This window comes from Bos grunniens, chromosome 7 (genome assembly GCF_055505025.1).
Source record: "Bos grunniens cultivar Pamir isolate PY7600 chromosome 7, Bosgru_T2T1.0, whole genome shotgun sequence".
NCBI lineage: Eukaryota > Metazoa > Chordata > Mammalia > Artiodactyla > Bovidae > Bos > Bos grunniens.
In genome coordinates, this window is record NC_141171.1 from 44324562 (window position 1) to 44347711 (window position 23150).

Consider the following 23150-nt stretch of genomic DNA (forward strand, 5'->3'; position numbering starts at 1 on the left):
CACTGGAGTGGGTTGCCATTTCCTTCTCCAATGCATGAAAGTGAAAAGTGAAAGTGAAGTCGCTCAGTTGTGTCTGACCCTTCGCGACCCCATGGACTGCAGCCTACCAGGCTCCTCCATCCACGGGAGTTTCCAGGCAAGAGCACTGGAGTGGGGTGCCATCGCCTTCTCTGAGGCAGAAACGAGGTGCGCAGCAAATATTTGTGGAGGAAGTGAATTTTTAAAAACATAGCATGATTCCAATTTTACTTTCTTATTTTAAAGCATAAACATGTATACACATGTGTAGGGGGAGGGAGAAAAAAAACAGTCAAAAATGTTAATGGTAATTTTAAGTGATATTTTTCCTTCTTTATGTTTTCCTGTGGTTTTATTCCCCAAACTCGATGTGAAAATGTACTATCGCATCATAAGAAAACTGCTTTTTAAAACGTCTCTTCTAAATCTCGGGTGACATACATTGCCACGCACAGCGAATTGTGTCTACTGCAAGTTACACGAAGCCATTTTTCTGTAATCAACAATTCAGAAGGCATTGATGGTCTTTAAATAAATTACTGGTTGAAGCAATCGCCCGGTATTTTGTGGTGGTTAAACATTTCTTAAAGGAATAAGAAACCTTGCTTCGGCTGGCGACCGCGTTATCCCTGGGGAACACACCCACCTAGCAACCGGGAGCGGAGCTGAAGCTTGGCACTGCGCCTTTAATTCCCGGGTTGGGAGGGGCGGTGGAGAATTTCCGCTCCCGTACTCCCACCGCGGCCCTGGCGGCAGCTGTCACCTGTAAGGCGAGCACCGCGCATGGGGGATGGAGTCCGGCGCCCATTGGACAGATTGTAAAGGCAGACACCTACCCCGAAGACTGGGGACCCCGCGGGGCAGCGGCGGGGGTCGCGCGCCGCGGCCCCCGGCTCCTTTCTCCAGGAGACTGCCGGGCCCCGCTGCGCTGGCATGACCGAGGTCCAGCTTCGGGGACACGCCCGTCACGCCTCGGTGAAAAAGATCAGGTGAGCCTGGCCGAGGCGGACCTGACTCCCGGAACCCCGGCTCCCTCCTCCGGCGGCGCCGCGACGTCCACCTTGCCCAGCAACCGGGAGCCGCAGAGTTGGTGGGAGCGGGCGGCCTGGCTCCCCCCTTGCGGGGCGGTAAGTGACCATGGCACTGGCCGCGGCCGCGGCTGCTGCGGCCGCCGGAGTGAGCCAGGCGGCGGTGCTGGGTTTCCTGCAGGAGAACGGCGGGAAGGTGCGCAACTCCGAGCTGCTGAGCCGCTTCAAACCGCTCCTGGAGGCCGGCGACCCACGCGGCCGCGCAGCCCGCAGGGACCGCTTCAAGCAGTTCGTCAACAACGTGGCCGTGGTGAAGGAGCTCGACGGCGTCAAATTCGTGGTGCTGAAGAAGAAGTCGCGGTCCCACGACGGACCCGAGCCCCCGGCCTGCTGCTTCCAGAGCGCCCCGGAGGCACCAGCCCCGCCGTCGAAGGTCACTTCTGTCTCACAGGAGGAAACCGCGGCCTCGGGGGCTCCGTCCGCGTCCTGGGCACCGAGGGCGGCGGAACCGGCTGAGGACCCGGCCCCGCCATCAGAGCAGCAGGATACCGCCGGGGCTCCGGCCTCAGAGACCACTCAGGGGCTGTTGTTAGACCCGACCTGGCAGTCAGGGGTGCCCTCTGACCCCCAGATTCCAGCCTTCGAACTGGCCCAGCCCTCTGAGGGTCTCTCTGAAGACGTGGCCCCACCGTCCACGGCACCGTCGGAGGCACCTTCGCCCCACGTAGAACCGCCAGACCCGGAAGCTGCGCCTCGGGGGCCACCACCACCCACCCCTCGCCCTCCGCCTCAGAAGCCTTGCATGCTGCCTGTGCGCTGCGTCCCCGGCCCCTCGGCGCTGCGGATCCGGGCTGAGGAGCAGGGCCTGCGCAGGCAGCTGTCGGAGGAGCCCAGTCCGCGGAGCTCCCCGATGCTGCTGCGGCGGCTCTCGGTTGAGGAGTCCGGCCTGGGCCTCGGTCTGGGCTCTGGCCGCTCCCCTCACCTGAGGCGCCTGTCGCGCGCCGGCCCGCGCCTGCTGAGCCCCGACACTGAGGAGGCTCCGGCTGCCCCGCCGCCATCCGCCGTGCCCCTGGAGCCGGCCGAACACGAGTGGCTAGTGCGGGCGGCTGGGGGCCGCTGGACCCACCAGCTGCACGGGCTGCTGCTGCGCGACCTCGGCCTGGCAGCCAAACGCGACTTCATGTCTGGTTTCACAGCCCTGCACTGGGCCGCTAAGAGCGGCGACCTCGAGATGGTGCAGCAGCTGGTGGAGGTCGCGCGGCGTGGGGGCGCACGGGTCGACGTCAACGCGCGCTCGCACGGCGGCTATACGCCGCTGCATTTGGCGGCGCTGCACGGCCACGAGGATGCGGCAGTGCTCTTGGTAGTCCGCTTGGGTGCGCAGGTGCACGTGCGCGACCACAGCGGACGGCGCGCTTACCAGTACCTGCAGTCGGGCGCCTCGTATGCTCTGCGTCGCCTACTTGGCGACCCTGGCCTGCGAGGTTCGACCGAACCCGATGGGGCTGCTGGTGGTAGTGGCAGTTTTGCGGCCCGGCGCCCCGTGCAGGTGGCGGCCACCATCCTCAGTTCCACCACCAGCGCGTTTCTGGGCGTCCTGGCTGATGACCTGATGCTCCAGGATCTGGCTCGAGGCATGAGAAAGTCAAGCTCCTTAAACAAATTCTTGGGAGCCTCGCCCATGGCTCCTCGTAAAAAGACAAAGATCCGCGGCAGTCTGCCAGCCTTTTCAGAAATCTCTCGTCGACCCACTCCAGGAGCCTTGGCTGGTCTAGTGCCCAGCCTACCCCCAGCAACCTGACGGTTCCCAAGGTGACGACTTGGTGGCTCTAATCGCCCCTCCCTCTCACAGTCAAAGCCTGCCCAAGACCATGGTCCAACACTTTTGGCTCCATCGTGTCTCCAGCTTTGTCCACTGCAGCCTGTTTTACCCAAGTGGGCCTTTGCCTCCAACTTAATCTTTCTCCAGAGATGGGATTCAAGATCTCAGTGAGAGCCTCCTATGAAGAACTCTGGAAATCAGGCTTGAACCTTGGAGGAGATTTGCAATTTAGGATCAAAGGTTCAGGGGCAGCAGCTGGTCTGGCCCCTGAATGATTTAAACCAATGCCTCTGCATCTATATACTTCCAAAGCAGAATTACAGCTTTGTGTGGTGATAGATTATTTGTCAGCTTTAAGATATGCAGTGCATTTGTAATTTGATGCTTTTATCCTGTTTTTAAGTTGAAATGAGGTAAAACAACTTTCATAAAATAACCTCTTGAAATTATATTTTTCCAAAATGCTCAGATATGTTCAATCTTTTGCTAAATATTTTGGAATTCTATTAAAAAAAAAAAAACGATCAAGATATAAAGGAATTTAGTCCCAACCAACAAAACCCTTGAATGGTTATCTACCTCATTTTAAGCAATCAAGATGTCAATCTTGAACACAGAAAGTGACCATTGTGAATGTAATTAATTTCAGTTATACTGTGAATGCTAAATATTAGAAAACAAGTGCATCTTGGGAGTAAAAGTGATTTAACAATGAGAGAAAAGACATTTTTGGCAAATACTTTTAATTTGTGGTTGTCTTTATGGTGAAATGTATCTTTGTCACTGGTCGCTGGCTACTTTGCCATGGCATGAATATTTAACTTTTTAAAATTTGATTTGTGAATTGCACCATTGTGCCATGTTTCTGAATCTGTGGCTTTCAAATCTGGCTGAGCCTTTCACTGCAGTAGGTGAATATTCAAAGAAAAAAAATGTCATATCCTAACACCAGAAAAATAACTGGCTAAATAGTAACAGATACAATTAAGGAGCAACTATTTTATAAGAAAGTTCTATACAAGCAAAACTTATGTGGTAGCCATTTTAAAAAGCCATCTGAAAGCAAACAACTTATTCCAAAATAGCAAATGCAAAGTCTCCTTACTCAGCGACCTTAGAGAGGGGTAGCTTAGTTCACCTGTATCTTTGCTCCTATTTGTAATTGAGAAGGTTTTAAGTATTGCCAGGATTTCTCAGGTTCAACCCAGCATAATTATAATGGCTCTTTTCCCATTTTAAAGATACGAAGTCTATTTGCTCAACCAATCTTTTTTTAAAATATCATATTGTAATAATGCTCTGCTTTTGCAAATTGGGTTTGCATGTGATTAGTTATACCAAATAGTTTTTGTGGCCAGGGTAGTGGGGCTCCCCTCCCATATATGTATCAGTGAGGCCTCTGAAAATTATTTAAGGCAGTCCTTCCTGGAATGTTTTGATTTAACCAATGAAATAAACATTTTCCCATTTTGTTCCTGCTGTGTGATGTTGTACTTCCCTTAAACATTCTATAGCACTTGCTACTGTATTTGCATTTCTTTTCATTACTTTTATCCCCATCCTTTTGCTTCTTTCAAGCATTCTACTATTGAAAGAATTTGGATTTCTCTGCAAAGTAAAGGAATCAACCAAACATGGATATGATAGCCAAAAACCTTAGATAAATGTAGGCCCTGATCTGGCCTCTCCCATCTTCCTTGCCTGGAACTCTAGCTAAGCTGCATAAATTATTTCAAAATGCACATCAAATCGTCTGCCTCTGTGAAAAACTAAATGATGAGAGGCAATAATGAAAGCAATCTGAGTAGCTGAAGGTCTAAGAATAAAATATTAGAAATTTTTCATAATGAAAGAGAAACTTGACTGAGGGTAACAAAGGTCACACACAGGTATGACTGGCTTTGAGAAAGACAAAATGTAAGCCAGCGCAGTAGCGATAACAATAATAATGTTTATGGCACACTTAAATCAGAGGAAGATTCTTAAACTGCGGAAGAATCTTTGTGTTTCACAAGGGTGTGCTGCAAACCTTCCAAGTGAAGTAAAAACATTGGGCAAGAGTTTAGGGTCAATAAGCCTAACACGCAGGTGTAACAAACCACTGCTTTTCCCTTGCAGGCTGAGACTGTCTGAAACTATATGGGAAGTTAGTAGGAAATTAAGGTTTGATATGCATATGGGAAGTTTGCAAGAAGAATATCTGGTTAACAGGAGGCATACCTGTGGAAGAGTATTTCCAACAAATGACCAAAAAAAAAGCTGTTCATCGATTAAGGCAATTTATCTGGTTAAAATTATCCCAGGGAACAGAATCACTCCTCTTAATAGGGAAAGAGTTAATTGCTGATGTGGATGTGTATGACTCATATCCACAGCAAGCTTTTTAATACAATTGTACATTTCCTCTCAGGAGGACGGAGGCTATTCTTGAGTATGTGTTACATACCTAAAGGAGACCAGGGTATGTTGCTGTTGTTCAGTCACTCAGTCATGTCCGACTCTTTGCGACCCCATGGACTGCAGCAAGCCAGGCTTCCCTGTTCTTCACAATCTCCCAGAGTTTACTCAAACTCATGTACATCGAGTTGGTGATGCCATCCAACCATCTTATCCTCTGTTGTCCCCTTCTCCTCCTGCCTTCAATCTTTCCCAGCATCAGGGTCTTTTCGAGTGAGTCAGCTCATCCCATCAGGTGGCCAAAATATTGGAGTTTCAGCTTCAGCATCAATCCTTCCAGTGAATATTCAGGGTTGATTTCCTTTAGGAATGACTGGCTTGATCTCCTTGTGGTAAAAGGGACTGTCAAGAGTCTTCTCCATCACTATAGTTCAAAGGCATCAATTCTTTGGCACTCAACCTTTTTATGGTCCAGCTCTCACATCCATACATGACTACTGAAAAAACCATAGCTTTGACTAGACAGATTTTGTAGGCAAAGTAATGGCTCTGCTTTTTAATATACTGTCATATTTAACAGCATTTTAATATGCTGTCTAGGTTTGTCACAGTTTTTCTTCCAAGGAGCAAGCATCTTTTAATTTCATGGCTGCAATCACCGTCCACAGTGATTTTGGAGCCCAAGAAAATAAAGTCCGTCACGTTTCCATTGTTTCCCCATCTATTTGGCATGAAGTGATGGGACCAGATGCCACGATCTTAGTTTTTTGAATGTTGAGTTATAAGACGGCTTTTTCACTCTCCTTTTTCATCTTCATCAAGAAGCTTTTTGGTTCCTCCTCACTTTCTGCCATAAGGGTGGTGTCATCTGCATGTCTGAGGTTATTGATATTTCTCCCTGAAATCTTGATTCCAGTTTGTGCTTCATCCAGTCTGGCATTTTGCATTATGTACTCTGCATATAAGTTAAATAAACAGGGTGACAGTATACAGCCTTGACATACTCCTTTCCCAATTTTGACGAGGCCATGCTGCTGCTGCTAAGTCACCAGTCGTGTCAGACTCTGTGCGACCCCATAGACAGCAGCCCACCAAGCTCCCCCGTCCCCGGGATTCTCCAGGCAAGAACACTGGAGTGGGTTGCCATTTCCTTCTCCAATGCATGAAAGTGAAAAGTGAAAGTGAAGTTGTTGAGTCATGTCCAACTCTTAGCGACCCCATGGACTGCGGCCCACCAGGCTCCTCCATCCATGGGATTTTCCAGGCAAGAGTACTGGAGTGGGGTCCCATTGCCTTCTCCAGACCAGGCTATGGGGAATGCATATATAACCTGTGTTTACTAAGTGCTAAGCATGGTTCTAAACACTTTGTAGGTATTCACCACCACCTTACAATGTATGTACTGTTAGTATCTTGATTTTTAAAGTGAGGAAGCCTAGAGAAACTGTAAGTAACCTGTATGGCCTCAAGCTACTCATCTCACATGCTAGTAAAGTAACGCTCAAAATTCTCCAAGCCAGGCTTCAGCAATATGTGAACCGTGAACTTTCTAATGTTCAAGCTGGTTTTAGAAAAGGCAGAGGAACCAGAGATCAAATTGCCAACATCTGCTGGATCATGGAAAAAGCAAGAGAGTTCCAGAAAAACATCTATTTCTGCTTTATTGACTACGCCAAAGCCTTTGACTGTGTGGATCACAATAAACTGTGGAAAATTCTGAAAGAGATGGGAATGAATACCAGACCACCTGACCTGCCTCTTGAGAAATTTGTATGCAGGTCAGGAAGCAACAGTTAGAACTGGACATGGAACAACAGACTGGTTCCAAATAGGAAAAGGAGTTCGTCAAGGCTGTATATTGTCACCCTGTTTATTTAACTTATATGCAGAGTACATCATGAGAAACGCTGGACTGGAAGAAACACAAGCTGGAATCAAGATTGCTGGGAGAAATATCAATAACCTCAGATATGCAGATGACACCACCCTTATGGCAGAAAGTGAAGAGGAACTCAAAAGTCTCTTGATGAAAGTGAAAGTGGAGAGTGAAAAAGTTGGCTTAAAGCTCAACATTCAGAAAATGAAGATCATGGCATCTGGTCCCATCACTTCGTGGGAAATAGATGGGGAAACAGTGGAAACAGTGTCAGACTTTATTTTTGTGGGCTCCAAAATCACTACAGATGGTGACTGCAGCCATGAAATTAAAAGATTGTTACTCCTTGGAAGGAAAGTTATGACCAACCTAGATAGCCTATTCAAAAGCAGAGACATTACTTTGCCAACAAAGGTCCGTCTAGTCAAGGCTATGGTTTTTCCTGTGGTCATGTATGGATGTGAGAGTTGGACTGTGAAGAAGGCTGAGCATCGAAGAATTGATGTTTTTGAGGTGTGGTGTTGGAGAAGACTCTTGAGAGTCCCTTGGACTGCAAGGAGATCCAACCAGTCCATTCTGAAGGAGATCAGCCCTGGGATTTCTTTGGAGGGAATGATGCTAAAGCTGAAACTCCAGTACTTTGGCCACCTCATGCAAAGAGTTGAGTCATTGGAAAAGACTCTGATGCTGGGAGGGATTGGGGGCAAGAGGAGAAGGGGACGACAGAGGATGAGATGGCTGGATGGCATCACTGACTCGATGGACGTGAGTCTCAGTGAACTCCGGGAGTTGGTGATGGACAGGGAGGCCTGGCATGCTGCGATTCATGGGGTCGCAAAGAGTCGGACACGACTGAGCAACTGATCTGATCTGATCTGATGGCCTCAAGCTAGTAACTGTCACGGTCAGGATGGCATCCTGCTGCTCTTTTCCAGTAAAGCATCCTGTTACAGAAAAGCAAGGTGATCTCATCTCAGCTCTTTATTCATTTAGTGACCTTAAGCAAGTCACCCAATTCTCCAAGCTCCATCTCTCTCTCTGTGGAATTGGCAGTACCTATCCTACAGGCTGTGGGGAGGGAGGAGCACATGGAATGAGTAGGTAGAGTTGTCTGTGAACTGCAACATCATCCTGAAATATTACTAGGAGTGCCAAGTTGGTCCCAAAGGGATATCTGGATGCATTCCAAAACCAAATAGCTCTGATTTGTGCTGTTACTCTACCTGATCACCATTCTTTTACCATGTTAGTACCTGTATATATAAACAACAATATTGACACTACTAGGAAAAATATATTCCCACAAAAGGGAAACTATCCTATATTCTGTAAGTGATATCACATTTTTTCAAATATCACAGTGCCTTTTATTTATTTATTTTTGGCTGCACAGGGTTTTCGTTGCTGTGTGTCAGTTTTCTCTAGTTGTGGCGAGCGGGCTTCTCATTATGACGGCTTCTCTTGTTGCAGAGCACAGGCTCTAGGCTCATGCTGGCTCAGTAGTTGTGGCACACAGGCTTAGCTGCCCAGTGGCATGTGGAATCTTTTCTGGTCAGGGATCTAACCCTTGTCTCTTGCATTGGCAGGTGGATTCTTTTTTTTTTTTTTAATTTGTTAATTTATTTTTAGCTTGCTGGGTCTTCGTTGCTGCAAGTGGGCTTTCTCTAGTTGGGATGAGTGGAGACTACTGTCTAGTTGCAGTGCTCAGTCTTCTCATTGCAATGGCTTCTCTTGTTACGGAGCACAGGCTCTGGGCTCACGTGGGCTCAGTAGTTGTGGCACAGGGGCTTAATTGCTCTGAGGTGTGCGGAATCTTCCCTCACCAGGGATTGAACCAATGTCCCCTTCGTTGGCAGGCAAGATTCTTAACTACTGGACCATCAGGGAAGTCTCCACTATGCCTTTCTTACCGCACATACCTCTGAAATCCCCAGCCTCTCCTTCCAGTCCTAAACAAGTATTCAGCCTTCTGGATTGAAAGCACCCCTCTGCGCACATGGCTTTAAGGCTGGGCCTATCAGGACCTATATTCTTCCCCTTTTCTTTGCCTTATCCTGGAAGAAATTATCTGACCTTTTAAAATGGTGTAATAAGTAGACTGTCACTCTCCAGGCAGCTTGTTGCCTTGAACCTCTATGGCTGGCTTCACACTTCCAGAACTGCCCCACCTCTGGACTTAAACCTGTGGAGCAGAGGTGGCCTCAGATATTACTGCAGGGAAGTGGAAAGAAGGACCAGATAGTGAGAGAGGGAGTGGGAGGAAGAGAGGTGGGGAGGGAGTGATTGAGAGAGAGATCTCTGGACCTCTCCTCCAGAAGGGGGAAAAAAGTTCTCCTAGTGAGAACTTAGTGCTGACTTCAATTTCAAAGACAGCAGGTAAACACCCATGGTGATTTTCTAAACTGCAGCTAGGCCCTGAAAGTAATGTTATGGGTTCGTTGGGAGGATTGATTTACAGCATTTGCCTGCGTCCCGCCCCCCACATTCCCCCTTTCTCTCTTCTCTCTGCGGTGGTCCTCAACCGCATTTGACCTAAATGTCGTCTGAAAGCTTCTGAATCACTCATGACTGAACAGCGAGGTAGTTTGTTCCCCTGAGGATTTCTGAAGTTCACTCCAGCTGCTTGCCGAGGTAGGTGGTGTGCAGAGCAGACTGTTCCAGCCAGATTGAGCGCCGGCTTGGAGCACCGCGGAACATTGCTTCCCTACTCAGTTTCCAATTTACAGTCAGAAGGTAAAAAGTACACTAATTAAATCCATATTAGGAGGAACCGCGGGGGCGGGATGAGGCGAGTGGGAGAGGAGGCCTCCGGCTGCCTGTTGCCCAGCAACAAGGGCACTCCGCTAAGCTGTGGGGCGCAGCGTCTCAGGCCGCCAGGCTGGGGGTGGTGGGACCAGCAGGCTGGGGCGCAGAAGCTTGGGGAGGTGCGGACAGAAACCCCAGCAGAGACCCAAGGAACCCTCTTTTCCACCGTGGGGAACTAAGTAAGGAACTAAGTAAGGCTCTTTTGGATATTGATCCTCAAGATCACCCCCAACCCCCACCCCCAGCTTTCCCCTCCCCACTCCTCATTAACCAACAAATGTCGAAGGAGGTGGCAAAGGAAAGCGAGCCAACCTTCCCACAGCCAACTGGCTAGAATTTCTTTCCGACAGAAGCAAAGGCTTAGCCCCCGCCTTCAGGCCCAACAGGGACACTGCTCAGGACAAGGCAGCATCCCTGGGGCTAGCCCGGAAGGCCTGGTAGCTGGAGAGGTGGTGAAGGGTCATAAAAAGAACAGCGCCATCTGCTGGCAGCGTCTAGGAGGGTGGAATTCACCCGGCTTCTCGTATTCACTGCCTCCCTCCACACCCAAGTCTTAGCCTGTGGTGCTAATATCCAACACCTATGCTGAGATCGTTCTTGTCCTCTGAAGGAACAACGGGGTGTGGAAGAAAGATAAACTGGGGCAGGAAGGAGAAGGAGACAAATGGAAGGACCTGCTCAGTTGGGGCCGCACTTTGGTGGGCGCTTTCGATCTGATGACTGGGAGGGATTGGGGGCAAGAGGAGAAGGGGACGACAGAGGTTGAGATGGCTGGATGGCATCACTGACTCGATGGACGAGTCTCAGTGAACTCCGGGAGTTGGTGATGGACAGGGAGGCCTGGCATGCTGCGATTCATGGGGTCGCAGAGAGTCGGACACGACTGAGCGACTGATCTGATCTGATCTGATCTTCGATCTGGTAGAGACAAGTACAGCAGCCTCGTATTTCCCCATGGCCAAAACCAGCCAAGAACCAAACTGCAGTTTAACTGGACAAGAGCAGACGCTGCTACCCATGCCCATTCAGGGCTGGGAGTGTTTTGTCTGAAATACACAATTTCCACTGGCCTAATGGACAAGGTTAAGTGTATTTCTAAGAATATCACAATGCGCGCTGAGTCGCGTCCACTCTGCGACCCCACGGACTGTAGCCGCCAAGCTCCTCTGTCCACAGGATTTTTTCAGGCAAGAATTCTGGAGTGGGAAGAATATCACAATAGGAGAAAGCAATGAGCACTGTATAGGGCAAAAGGCAGAAGTAAGTATATCCCTCCAGAAGGCGTCTGGCAGCAAGCTGTCCAGCAGGGCAGAGAACCTTGGAGCGGAGGCCCCGCCCACAGCGTTCAAAGGGGAGAAGCAAAGCAGAATGTTAGAACCCGCAACCGCCTCAGCAGGAGCCCCATATGTTTTTTATAAAAAGGCACAATGTGAGTATTGTTCTGTGCTCAATAGCACGACTGTTGTAACTAATGCTTTTAGTATGAATACGACCACTTAAAATTCCCAACCAGTTGCACTTAGTGACAATATGCATCAGAAAAGAGCTCAGAAGCAGAGATTTCTCACTTAGAGGTCAGTTGGCTTTAGATACCAATATTATTAAGGTGCCTGGCTTACAAAAATACACTCAGTATTTGCATGAACAATGTTCTGGTCCCCAGTCTTTGCAGCTACAAATGCTAAGGCAGATTTTCACATGTATATTGGAGAACATTGATTCTATGTACGCAGGGATGATACACAGAGGGTGTGTGTGTCATTTGTTTCATTTCACTCTAGCCCTTAACCCCCCACTCCCAGCTCCAGCCCAACCCCAAATAGGCATCTCCAGGACATAAGACCCCCAGCATAATAGGTCTCCAGATACCCCATGACTCATCCCCATTCAGCTCCCATCCTCCCAACTGCCCTCTTCAAGCCTGGTTGACCCCATAGGGTCTTCCAAAGGAGAGGTGGACAAATTCAGTTTTGATAACACAACTGGATGAGGAAGACAGTTCTTTTTGGGCCTCAGAATGAATTTCCCCAAATGCCCAAGTGTATTTGACACTCATCAGGGTTTTTAGGCAAAGCATCTGAATCCATTTTTCATTTGGGGAAGTTCCCTGTGCCTTGAATCTTGAAGGGAGGCAGCCCTACCCACTTCTACTATACCACTGAGGTTAGGGGCTTGGGTAAAAACCAGCAAAAGGGACCTAAACTCAGCCAATCAGGTCTAGAGTTTTGTGGTAAAAATGCAGTCACCAGAAGAGTTAGGGACTACTGGTGACAGCATCTGCCTGGCCCCTCTTGTTTTCAAGCCTGTTTCTTCAGTCTTCCTAGGAATCCCTAGACCTGACTGATGTCCTCTGACAAATAGCTAATCTGCTCTAGTCAGGGAGGTGTCTGAAATTTGCAAACAAGACCCTGCCTCCAAGCCAGACTCCAGGTATTACTTCTCATCAATTTTTTTATTGAGAGGGAAAAGAAATGGCCATTTTGAATCTTAAGTTGAGGTTGTCTCATCTCCCTCCAACCAACCCTTACCGGAACTCTTGCTCATCAAAGGAGAGAATTCTGCAGATTTAAAATTTCTGTTAACTACCAGATAATCCACAAGATTTGGGAAAGACCACGTGAGAACACTTGGAAGAAGTACTCCGGCAAAGCCGGGCCTGGGTCTTCCCCACCACAAGGGAAAAGCACCGAATAAACCAGCGTCATCCGGAATCATGCGGGTGAGAGGCAAGGGCAATGCTCCCCACCCTCACCGCCTGTAACTAGATGAGGGGAGGGGGGAAGGGCGGTTTATCGGGAGGATGGGTCCCTGAGGGGAAGGCTGGCCTGGGAGACGAGGGATGACGGCCAAGGTCGTTCCTGACTGCGTCCAGTTGGTCCTGAATAAGGCGGACCCGCTCGTCCAAGCTGCGCTGCTGGGCCAGGACGGCGGCCTTGCCGGCCAACAGGGTGCGGTAGGCGCTCAGCTCCTCTGCGGGCAGTGCGCGCGCTAGCAGCTCCCGTAGGGCCCGCTCCCGCCGCGCCACGTGCTGCTTCAGCTCCTTAGCATCTTTCTCCTGCCGCTGCAGGAGCCCCAGTCGCTGCAGCAGAGAGGCCTGGAGATGCAGGGCGAGGGCACTGTGAGCCAGGCCCGATGCAGGCCCCTCACCGCCCTTCCCGTCTCCCCGCCCTCCTCAGCCCTAACCATTACCTGCTCTTCAGGGTCGCTGTCTGCACCCACCCGGGCCAGGGCACGGTGCACGCGGGCCAGGCGACTGCCCAGCAACAGCAGGAGGCCAAGCACGCGCTCTAGGTCGGCCATGAACCGCCTGAACCGCTCCAGCTCGTGGGGTGCACAGGCCTGGCCGACAGCGGCCTCCAGAGCAGCTCTGCGCCTGGCCCAAGCTTGGGCCGCTCCCTGCAGCTGCTTCTGCTCGGCCTGAAGGTCCCTTAGCATCTTTTGGAGGAGGTCCGCCAGCTCTGCCTGCCGGGAGTGCGTAGGCACTTAAGTCTGGAGCCAGGCCCCTGACTCCCCAGACCAGACTCTGGGTTCTGGCCTCACTCAGCCACCAATGGCCCCTTCCACACTCACTTTCTTGGCTTGGATGCTGTTATTTGGCTTTGGTACACCCTGGTCACATGGTTGGTCAGGTGCAACGTGGGTGGTAAGGTTTTCAGGCCTTGTCTCCTCCTGAGAAGTTGGCAGGTGCTGGGTGGAGTTAAGTAGATAGGACCTGGGGACAAAACCAGAGCTCCTTGTGTTGTCCTGCCCCAGAGATCAGGGGCTTAAAGTCCTCTGAGTCCCTGATGCCCCTCACTTACCCTGGCTCAGAATTACCAGCAGCCTCCTCTCCAGCCTCCCTACAGGCTGGTCTCATTGCAGCCCAGACCTCAGCTAAAGGAATCAGTCCATCTAGCAGGCCCAGGGCTGGCTCTGGGCTGGGATAGGAGGTGAAAGTGTCACTCTGAGAGGGATCCAATCTGGCCAGCTCCTGAACCAGCTCCTCGAGGCGTGGACTGGCCCATGTTGACCGGGGACCAGGCTCCCCAGGGCCCCAAGCCAGGGCACTACGGCCAGGGAGCCCTGGGGTATCACTGTCTGGAGGTCCCAGGGTATCACCTGGGAAAGGTTTCAGGTCAGTCTCTGCAGCTGTGGGGAGAACAGTGGTCAGCAGTCCAGTGGGGTCAAATGTAAGGATATCACCATTTGCAGTCTCAGGGGGGCTACAGCATGTAGGCCTGGAAACATTCACAGAACCGTTTAACCCCTGCCAACACTCATCCACCCCTGCAGTTTCTGGGTCCTCATGGAAGGGCTTCTCTGGGGGGATTATAGCTTGGTCAGTCCTTTGACTCAAGCCAGCTCCGTACTCCTGGTCAGAGACATGGACACTGAAAGTGGAAGAGACACTAAATCAGAAAAAGCTCTGGCCAAGGGCCCCCCCCCACCCCCTGCCAACCACTCCCAGCTCCCAACCCGCCCCGCCCCCCCAGCCTTCCGTCAAGAGAGAGTTCCATGCCTCTCCAGCAATTTATAGATGTGTGTAGGAAAGGTGTATCTCACTCTGCTTGAAAGTCTGAGGGAACTCACCAGGTTGGGAGCCCCAGGGGAGTCTGGGAGTCTGCAGGTGATCTTGTTCTGACCAGGGGGGCTTCTTCCAGGAAAACTTCATCATCAGGAAGGGATGGGAGCCGAACAGACCCAATGCAGTTCTCTGAGCCCCTCTGCTCACAGTCAGAGGGACTGCTCTGGGGTCCTTCTGCAGGACACACTTCTGCAGCTTCCTTCTGATTTAGGAACCTGGAGGCAAGGACCCCACACTGACCACAGTGACCAGGAAGGAAGATTCTGGTTCTGCACCAGAGACACAGTGGGGTGTTGGGGGTGGGATTAGGGGGTGTGGTTTGCACTCTGCCTTGAGACATAAGGCTCAAACTGAGGGTGGGCGGAGGCCTTCTTTCTTGAGCAAGAGCCATGAAAGCTGCCTCCCCCAACTTTCAGTTCCCCTAACTTTCAGTTTCCAGAGTGGTCCATGTCTCTCACCTGTTAAGTTTGGTCTGCAATGGTGGTCTAGGGGTTTCTGCTCCTTGGGGAACAGCCTGGAAAGGCAAGCAATTGGGTGAAATGTTGCTCAAGTTTTCAGTCCTCTAGGTTCCCCCACCCCAAGGTGGCAGCCCCTATCTTCCATACCTGGGCAATGGGCATGACACCTTCTGGACTTCCCCAGGGGGCCAAGACTTCCCCGGAAGCGCTCCGACTCCGACTGGCGGCAGGCCTGTAGGCATTGCCAAGCTTCAAGGACCGGGGATTTGGGTCCTCTACACTTGGGGGCTGGGTCGCAGGCAGCCATCTGATCTGGTGACCTTCAAACTCAGCCAGCGTCCTCTGCTGCCATTCCCGAGGCTCCGGCCCGATGAAGCCAGAGCTGGAGCAGGCCTCTCCGGAGCATTGCCTCGCCAACCCAGCGCCCCTACCCAGGCGATCCAGTTTCCCTGGCTCTGAGAAGCACCACTTCCGCTGCTGGGTGGGAGCCCCTGAGCGCGCCGGCTCTACTTCCCCGCCGGGGTGGCTGAGCGAGGCGGAGCGCGGGTGTTCGGCAGAGGGCCGCGCGGGGGCCGCGGGCCGCAGGCGGGAGGGCAGGCTCATGCGGAGCTCCTTGCGCTGGAAGGACGTCTCCCGGAGCACTCGCCGCTGCGCGCCCTGCAGCCGCTGGCGGTAGGCGGCCCGCGAGGCGGGCGGGCTGGGCGGCTCGGCGGCCCGCGCCTCGGCCTCAGCCTCGGCCGCCAGCGCGTACAGCAGCGGGGTGGTCTGGCGGCTGAGCGGTCCCGGGCCCTTTTCAGGGGCACGAGGCCCACTGCGTGCGGGGGCCGCGGGCCGGGGCTGCGCGGAAGTGCGAAGCCTGGCGGCGGGGGCCGGGCCGCCCCACACCACGCGCACGTAGTCCCAGTCCAGGTAGGGAAGTTGCTGGGTCCCCGCCAAAGGCGACGGCGTGCGCGGCTCAGGAGGCTCAGGACCGCCTGAGGCAGCGGAGAGAGAGCTGTAGGCCGAGTCGGTGGGCGCGGACAACCGCCGCAAGTCCAGGCTGCGAGTGGACGAGGCCGGGGAGGTGCGGCCACCTCCGGGACCCAGGGCCTCCATGGCTGCTCGGACGAGGGCGGAGGCTGGCCAGCTCTGTAAGGCCTGGAAAAGCATAGGCGGCGTGGGAGGTGAAGCGCTCCGGGTATGGGTTAGGATAGCCTGCTGGCCCCTCCAACACCGACATGCTTACACATTGCCTCCCTGGCCACGGGACCCATGGCCCTAACATCCCGCACCTCCCTCTTCTGGGATGGCAAAGGCAGGAGGACCAGGGGAGCACCTCTGGAGGTTGAGAGCCTTAGCTCAGAGGAAGGAAGTGGCGCCTAGGCCATTCCCTACCGGGGCTCTTCTGGCCCAGCCTCTACCCTGGCACCTCCTGGAGCGCTGAGAACATACCCATGCTCCTTCCCTCCCCAACCCTGTCCCACCCAGGCCGCTTCCTGGCTGCTTTGTTAACTCCTCCGGGTGATCTTTTCCTCATAAACAACATCAACAACGATCTGAGATCAGAGGGGAGCCAAGAAAGGAGGGGAGGAAAGACCCAGGTCAGGTGGCAGGGGCAGCTTCACAGCCTTCCTCTGGGCCAGTTATGTTCCAGGTGCTCTGAATAAATATTTATCTTGAACCTCACAACTGTTGCCTGCGTTTTACAGATGAGGACAGTGAGGTTCTGAACCAGGGAATGATTTGCCCAGAGGCACATAGCTAGTAAGAGCCAGAGCCCTGCCTGGAATCTGGGCTTGCCTCCAAGCTTACTGAAGCCAGAATCAATTTCCTAGAAGCAAACTCTGCTGAAAGCCAGTTTACCCCAATCCCCCCCCAACAAAGCTCAGACTCCTCTGTGGGAAACAATCCGCACCCCCCTTCAAATTACTGTCAGATCCCAGGATAATATGTTCCCTGCTTGGGAGACTCTGCCTTTTGTCTAGGAGTGACAGGCTTACCCCATTTTGTGCCACTCTTGCTCCTCCTATAGAGCTCAGCTTAGAGGTTTCCTGGCCCTTTGGGATCCCTCTAGTGTCCTAGCTTCCCCATCACAGCACTCGACACCCTGCATGGTGATTGTTGGTTTGCCTGTGATTCCCTCTCCCCATTCCCACCCATGAACTTCCTGAGGACAGGCCCTGCACTGACTCCTCTCTGTACCCTCAATGTCTGGCATGTAGTTGATGTGAAATATTTGTTGAATGACAAGGAAAGGAGCAGAATTGCAGGAACTAGATGGGGGGGGGGGTGGCTTTGGTGGAGAAGGTTGAGGGCTTCTTTGCTTCCACCTACTCTTCTCTCCCTATTAGTCTTTTTGAAGAAGGGGACAGAATGGGTGAGACAGTTGCCACTCATGGACACTGACCAGGTTATTCAGGTTATTAAGAACCAAAAGAGCAGGCAAGCATAGCTTGGAACAGGAATGGCCAGAAATCAATACCTTCCCAGTGCCAGGAGGGGGAACAAGGGGAGGAGCTGGGGGAGTGTACCTGGATCAGGGGTGAAAGTAGCTTTGAGTCTTGGGAACTCAGGGTTCAGTGTGGGCTAAAGGGACTTTTGTGTGTGGAGGTGGATGGTGGGGAGAAAGCAGGTTTGCCTTCCCTGAGCTTCTTGGTTGGGACTGCAGAGGAGGGTGGCCCATAGCTGGGTGGAAACTGAAAAAACAGACTTTGGTAAGCCTCCTAGACACACTTTAGAGTTCAGGATCACCCTCTACCCCATTCCCTGAGACCCCAGATTCTACAGATTGCTGGCTAGGGCAGGTAGAGAGGTTAGTGGTGGGAGGACATGGTGTTTCCTTAAAGGGAGAAGCAGTACTTCCACCATTCCCAGGAGGGGCTGTCAGCTGATCTGGTACCAGAACATCTTGACATCACCCACCTGGAGGCATCACTGTGCCTACTAAAGCCAGCCCTGAAGGCTGGTCCTCACACTCAGGCTTGGGGACCACTTTTGCAAAGTAGTTTATACTCTCTGTATTTCAGAAAGAAAAGCTACTGAGTAGCAGCCCCTTGGAAGACTCACCTCCTCTAGGGAACCCCTCCAGCCACCCAGACGCTGGCCCCCTCTCCTGCTATCCTTCTGAGCCCAACTTGGGAGCACTGTTTATCCTGGCTCATGCCACCGAGGCCTACCCATGTTGACTTTCACTGCATCTATAGGCATGGGTAACTGTTCAAATACAAAGATGTTTCCTTAAAAAAGACCTTGAAAATTCTTATTTGTGAGTTACTGAATGACAAAGGGTTCTGAGTTCGCCCAATAAAAACAGCTCAAATGGATAATAAAAATGTCTGTATATTTTCTTATTGATCTTGTGTTGAGAATGCTTTATCAGTGGTAACCTGAGCACCCGATACCCATGCAAGATAGGGTAGGAGAGTCCAGCTCCTTTAGTGTGTTTTGGGGCCTCAGCCCAAAGAGCAGAGAGTTTTTGTCTGGCTGCAGGGAGCCTCTTGCAGTCCAACCATCCTCTGTGGCTGGGAGTGGCCACACCCCAGGAGCCCTAGCGTCAGCACTAATGTCAGCTGTGGGCTGGGCTGCAGAGCCAATGCCTGCATTGAATATAAGTCAGAACTAAAGCTTTCTCAAGCCCCATCAGCCCAGGGGGAGCAGCATGTTATCCTGGAAAACCGCTAGATTAGGTAGGGTCATATGGTATTGGCATTGTTTGCAATAAACATCACCTGAATCAAAGAGCAAGAGACGAAAAGGAGACAACGATGACTTCAATGTTCAGAGCTAGGAACTGAGGAGGTGCAGGTGCCGGTGTCAGGAATGAGGAAGCTGGGATGCGGACTGGCCAAGGGTTCCAGGCCGGGTCTGGGGCCTGTGGACTTTGCAGTGTTTGTGGCAAGTCTGGTGAGCAGTTGAGTAGGTTGAGATGTGAGTCTGGACCTCAGCAGAGAGGTTGGACCAGGCAAGCAGACAGACCCAGGCTTTTAGTTAGAGGTTCTTGGGGAAACCGATGGAGACTGCTTCCAGTGACTAAAGTCACACAAAGGCAACAGAAACAGATCCAGGTAAAGTGACCAGAAAGACAGACAACCTCAAATGATCAATAAGGATCAGGAATTAAATCATATCTAGGATGCTCTTCCTCAGTGGTAGGCTTACTGTAGGGTGTTGCCTCCATGTCACCCAGACTGAGTTTCTGGGTCCTGGGCCTGTCTTGAATCCCAGCTCTCCAGACACAGTCTGGAAGAGCAGGCATTAGGGGGAAGTTCCATGGCTCTCCCAGCCCCCTACGGCTCCCCATTCTCCAAGGCTGTCCGCCCCACAACGCACCCTGCGAAGCATCTGCTCTCCACTGCTGCCGCCCTCCCGGAGAGTCTCCACAGGCTCTAGCTCCGTGCCGCGGGCAGGAAACGAGGGATGCTAGGGCACATGTGGAAAGGAGGCCGCTGTCGAGGTCGGACCACATACCTGGGGCTTCAAGCTGAGTTGAGGTCAGAGGGGCAAGAAGCACAGGCCTGGTGGCCACAGGGGGCGACAAAGTCACGAGGTGCAGCAGGAGAGCGACGCCTCGCGAACACTGGCACAGTGGATGGCCCCCGGCCGGCGCATTTCTCGGCCTTTCCTGTTGGGTTCACCGTTGGGGAAGGAGGGCTCAAAACGCGCGCAGGGGACCACGCGGTCCTGGACGCAGGAGAGAGGGGCAGGGGGTGGGGGCTGGATTCCCTAGCGGCTCCGCTGCCGAAGGGCATGAGCCGGGGGTCGGGGAGTGGCTAGGGGGTGCGGTGAGGCCCCATTCCGTGTTCGCCAGCCCCCGGCGGGCTCCCCCAGCAGCTCCCGCCGCTACCGGTTCTGCGCCCACCACCCCTCTGCCGGAGGCGGGGACAGGGGCGCAGGAGCCCGACCCGACTCGCGCAGACCAGACGTGTTGTGGAGCCCAACACCTTCAGACCCAGCGACGCGCGGGCTGTTCCTCAGCGGCTCAGCCACTCCCATCCGCACCTAGCTGCGGGGCTCGCCCTACCGCCCGGGGGAACGGCGATTCCGCCGCCTGGCCCCCGGCCTCGCAGCGTACCTGAGCTCCAACCCGAGACGAGCTCCTGGACTGCGGCCGCGCGGTGACATCAGAGCCCTGGGCTATGGCTCCCGACCCCACCTCCAGGCTCCCTCCGCCGCGGGGGAGGCGCCAAATCCGACTCCCGGGGGCGGGAGCGCGGAGCGGCCGCACTGCCCAGGCAGCCGACAGCCCCTTCCTAGTGTCCGCTTGTAGGCTTAGACCCAGGTCGGGGTTGGACGCTCGTTACCCCGCCGGGCACAGGCCTCTTGCCTGGCTGGAAAAGCGAGAAAGTAGGGGTAGGGCTCCCAGGGCGCTCGCCCGCCGGTCTCCATCTGGTATGTTCTCACGGCCTGTAGTGCTCGGCCGGAGTCTCACGGATTCAAACCACCCTATCAGTGGGGAAGCCCAGGCCAGGTCCCAAGAGCTCCAGAAGGCCACCTCATTCCAGTTTGGCTAAGGAAACAGACCTGCCACTGTCCCTGTCCAGCTCTGAGTACAGTGCGGATGCTAATGCTTCCTTGACCAACTAACTCTCCCTCCAGAACTTCCATTTCCAGAACTCTTGCAGCTCTCTGATTCCCACTATGGCCTCTTTGCTCCCCTCTTTGCCCCTTTTCATTTCTCTCATATCTCGCATCGTCTGGGCCCTCTGGCCGCCCACCTGAAAAGGGGGAAGGGAAGCTGGGGCACTGCTGACTTGTGTATTCATTCCGGGTCTTCTCAGTGGTGCTCAGCATTTTAAGGTGCTGGACTACGCATGTCCCCCGTGGCCTGAATAGGATTTACTCCAGCCATAGAATCTGGCTCTCTTCACCTTCCGGGATCTCAAGGCTCCAAAGAATGATCTGAATTCATCAGCCACTGTACACTGGTCACTGCTCTGTCCTCAGCCTTCCCTGCCTCCACTTTCCAAACCTGTATTCTGTGAATACTGGCTCTCAAGAATGTTCCATCCCTGGAAAGGGCTGAGCGCCTTTTTGCTGAACCCAGTCAGTGCTTGGTCTTTCTGTTATTGTGGCTTCCCTTACTGTCCCACAGAAGAATCAGCATGCCTGGGGGGCGAAGACCATATCCCCGTATCTTGGCATTCTTGGCTGACAAGGTTTGTTGGTGATAATAACCAGAAGCCGGAACTTAGATCGGGGGTCAAGGCTACCACTTTCTAGGGGGAATAAGAGCCTGGGAAACTTGGTCTGTTTGGGTCTTCTAGGGGATAGAGGCAGCAGGCACCTAAGCCTGGCTTCTGATTGGGACACTCCTGGCACTGATTTTTCTTCAAATGCTATCCTGATCCAGGCATCAGCCAGGAGCTGGAGCTCTGGACTCAGACAATGGCTCAGAACTTCTTGGTTTTGAACACCTGCCCTTTTAATACCAACTCTGATCCACATGGTTGGTCTCAGAGCAGTATCACAATAGAGGAAACAAAACCCAGCAACCAAAAGTCAGTTAAAAAATGTTCAAGATTTTAATTTATATATATATATATATGAAACTACAAGTCCCTGGTAGCTCAGACAGTAAAGAATCTGCCTGTAATGCAAGAGATGCAGGTGATATGGGTTTGATCCCTGGGTCAGGAAGATCACCTGGAGGAGGAAATGGCAACCCATTCCAGTATTCTTGCCTGAGAAATGCCATGGACAGAGGAGCCTGGAGGGCTACAGTCTATATATTTTAAAATACATGTATATGTATATATATTTTTAAATTTATTTTTATTTATTTGGCTGCACCAAGTCTTAGTTGCGATCTTTGATCTTCATTGTGACATGCAGGATCTTTTTATTAATAGTTGCAGCATGTGAGCTCTAGTTCCCAAAACAGGGATTGAACCCAGGCCCCCTGCATTGAGAGCATGGAGTCTTAACCACTGGGGCATCAGGGAAGTTCCTTAATTTATATTAAAAAAAAAGTATATTTCTTGACAACTATGAAGTGGACACAACATCCACAGTCATTCTTGATAATCCTCTTCTCCTCCCCCTTATCTCTCTCTCTCTGCCTAAATTCCCCAAAAGAAATCCCATCCACTCACTTCTCTGCTTGCCTCTTTTTCTCTTCTGTGAAAGAGAAAGCACCCCTGACATCTGGAAGTTGGCCTGGGACTATCAGCTAGACCTTGGTCTTATAGGAGTTGGTCTGACAGTCACACATAAGGCCATGGAGTTCTCCTGTTTCGCATAAACAATTTCATAGGACATCAACATCAGACAAGACCCTCTGTAACCATGATGGGTCAAGATAAAAACAAGACCATTCTGTAATCATATCTGAACACAGACAAACCATGAATATTGTCCAAGTCAAAAAAATGACCAAATGTCTTTCTGTCCTGGATAATATGTGTGACTGCTGCTTCCTTACCAACTGTGGCTTTAGCTTTGCTTCAGTCATTCCTCTTTCTCATAAGATTTTAAGATACCCAATCATAGAATTACTCTTGCTTCCTGAAGCATCAAACACTGAGAAAAGTCCTACTTCTTTAACTCTCCAAAATATCCTTTAAGTCCTTTCTAATGCCCTCTTACCAAGATGCTTCACGGTTCCCCTCACTGTAACAACTAATACACTCCATTTTTTCAACTACAGGTGTGTCCCTCATGATCTTTGACTGGAGGGCATCTCTTTAGTGCAAAAGCCCAAAAAGTCTTAGAGGGGAAGAAGGGGAAGAAACTGCAACCAACTTGGAGTCTCCCTTAGTGACAGTGGTTAGGGAGCAGGGGCCATGGAGAAGATGGACACATGCAGATATTCATCATGTTTTTCTACTACATAAAAAGACATGCTTGTGCCCCTCAGTATCTCAGTACTTTTCCAGGCCTGAGAGAGTCCATCTGACACTGTGTGAGTTAGCCAAGAACCACCCAACCTAGCCCTTCCTCAGTTACCCACGCAAAATAATTATAAATGGGTAAGCCACTAAGTTTAGGGATACTCTGTTAAACGGTAATAGATAACTGTAACAGGATATGTAAAATTTCAAATTTGGTTAATCTTCTCAAATTTCTTACAAAGAGGTTGTACCAATTTGTATCCCCATTAGTGAGTGCCCATTTTCCCACATCCTCACTAACATAGTACATTATCAGACTTTTGATCTCTGAAACCTGAAAGGTGAAAATGTTTTAATTTTTTATATATAAAATC

At 51.7% G+C, this 23150-nt stretch overlaps 2 protein-coding genes across 6 annotated transcripts; one reads left to right on the plus strand and one right to left on the minus strand.

The window, feature by feature from the left end:
- The first annotated feature begins 335 nt into the window (after window positions 1-335).
- On the plus strand, window positions 336-4340 carry SOWAHA (sosondowah ankyrin repeat domain family member A). The gene has a single exon (XM_086411541.1). The coding sequence runs from the start codon at window positions 1156-1158 to the stop codon at window positions 2845-2847; it is 1692 nt and encodes a 563-aa protein (XP_086267667.1). The 5' UTR covers window positions 336-1155; the 3' UTR covers window positions 2848-4340.
- An 8039-nt stretch (window positions 4341-12379) lies between these two features.
- SHROOM1 (shroom family member 1) lies at window positions 12380-20084 on the minus strand. 5 transcript variants are annotated; one of them, XM_086411545.1, is made up of 10 exons: window positions 20019-20084; window positions 19415-19568; window positions 18676-18976; window positions 15116-16105; window positions 14969-15024; window positions 14516-14725; window positions 13747-14316; window positions 13517-13658; window positions 13136-13408; window positions 12380-13040 (listed from the first exon to the last, which is right to left on the minus strand). In XM_086411545.1, the coding sequence occupies exons 4-10, from the start codon at window positions 16061-16063 to the stop codon at window positions 12708-12710; spliced, it is 2532 nt and encodes an 843-aa protein (XP_086267671.1). In that variant the 5' UTR covers window positions 16064-16105; window positions 18676-18976; window positions 19415-19568; window positions 20019-20084; the 3' UTR covers window positions 12380-12707. The 5 variants fall into 5 exon arrangements, with proteins under 5 accessions (XP_086267671.1, XP_086267670.1, XP_086267669.1 ...); XM_086411544.1 differs by having other exon boundaries at window positions 19277-19568; XM_086411543.1 differs by lacking the exon at window positions 18676-18976.
- Window positions 20085-23150: the final 3066 nt, after the last annotated feature.

Coding starts and splice junctions, on each gene's coding strand:
- SOWAHA (XM_086411541.1), top strand. CDS start 1,156: ATGGCACTGGCCGCGGCCGCGGCTGCTGCGGCCGCCGGAGTGAGCCAG.
- SHROOM1 (XM_086411542.1), bottom strand. Junction 14,726..14,968: donor TTGCAGACCAAACTTAACAG/GTGAGAGACATG, acceptor CCTTGCCTCCAG/GTTCCTAAATCAGAAGGAAG. Junction 13,659..13,746: donor GCTGGTAATTCTGAGCCAGG/GTAAGTGAGGGG, acceptor TTTTGTCCCCAG/GTCCTATCTACTTAACTCCA.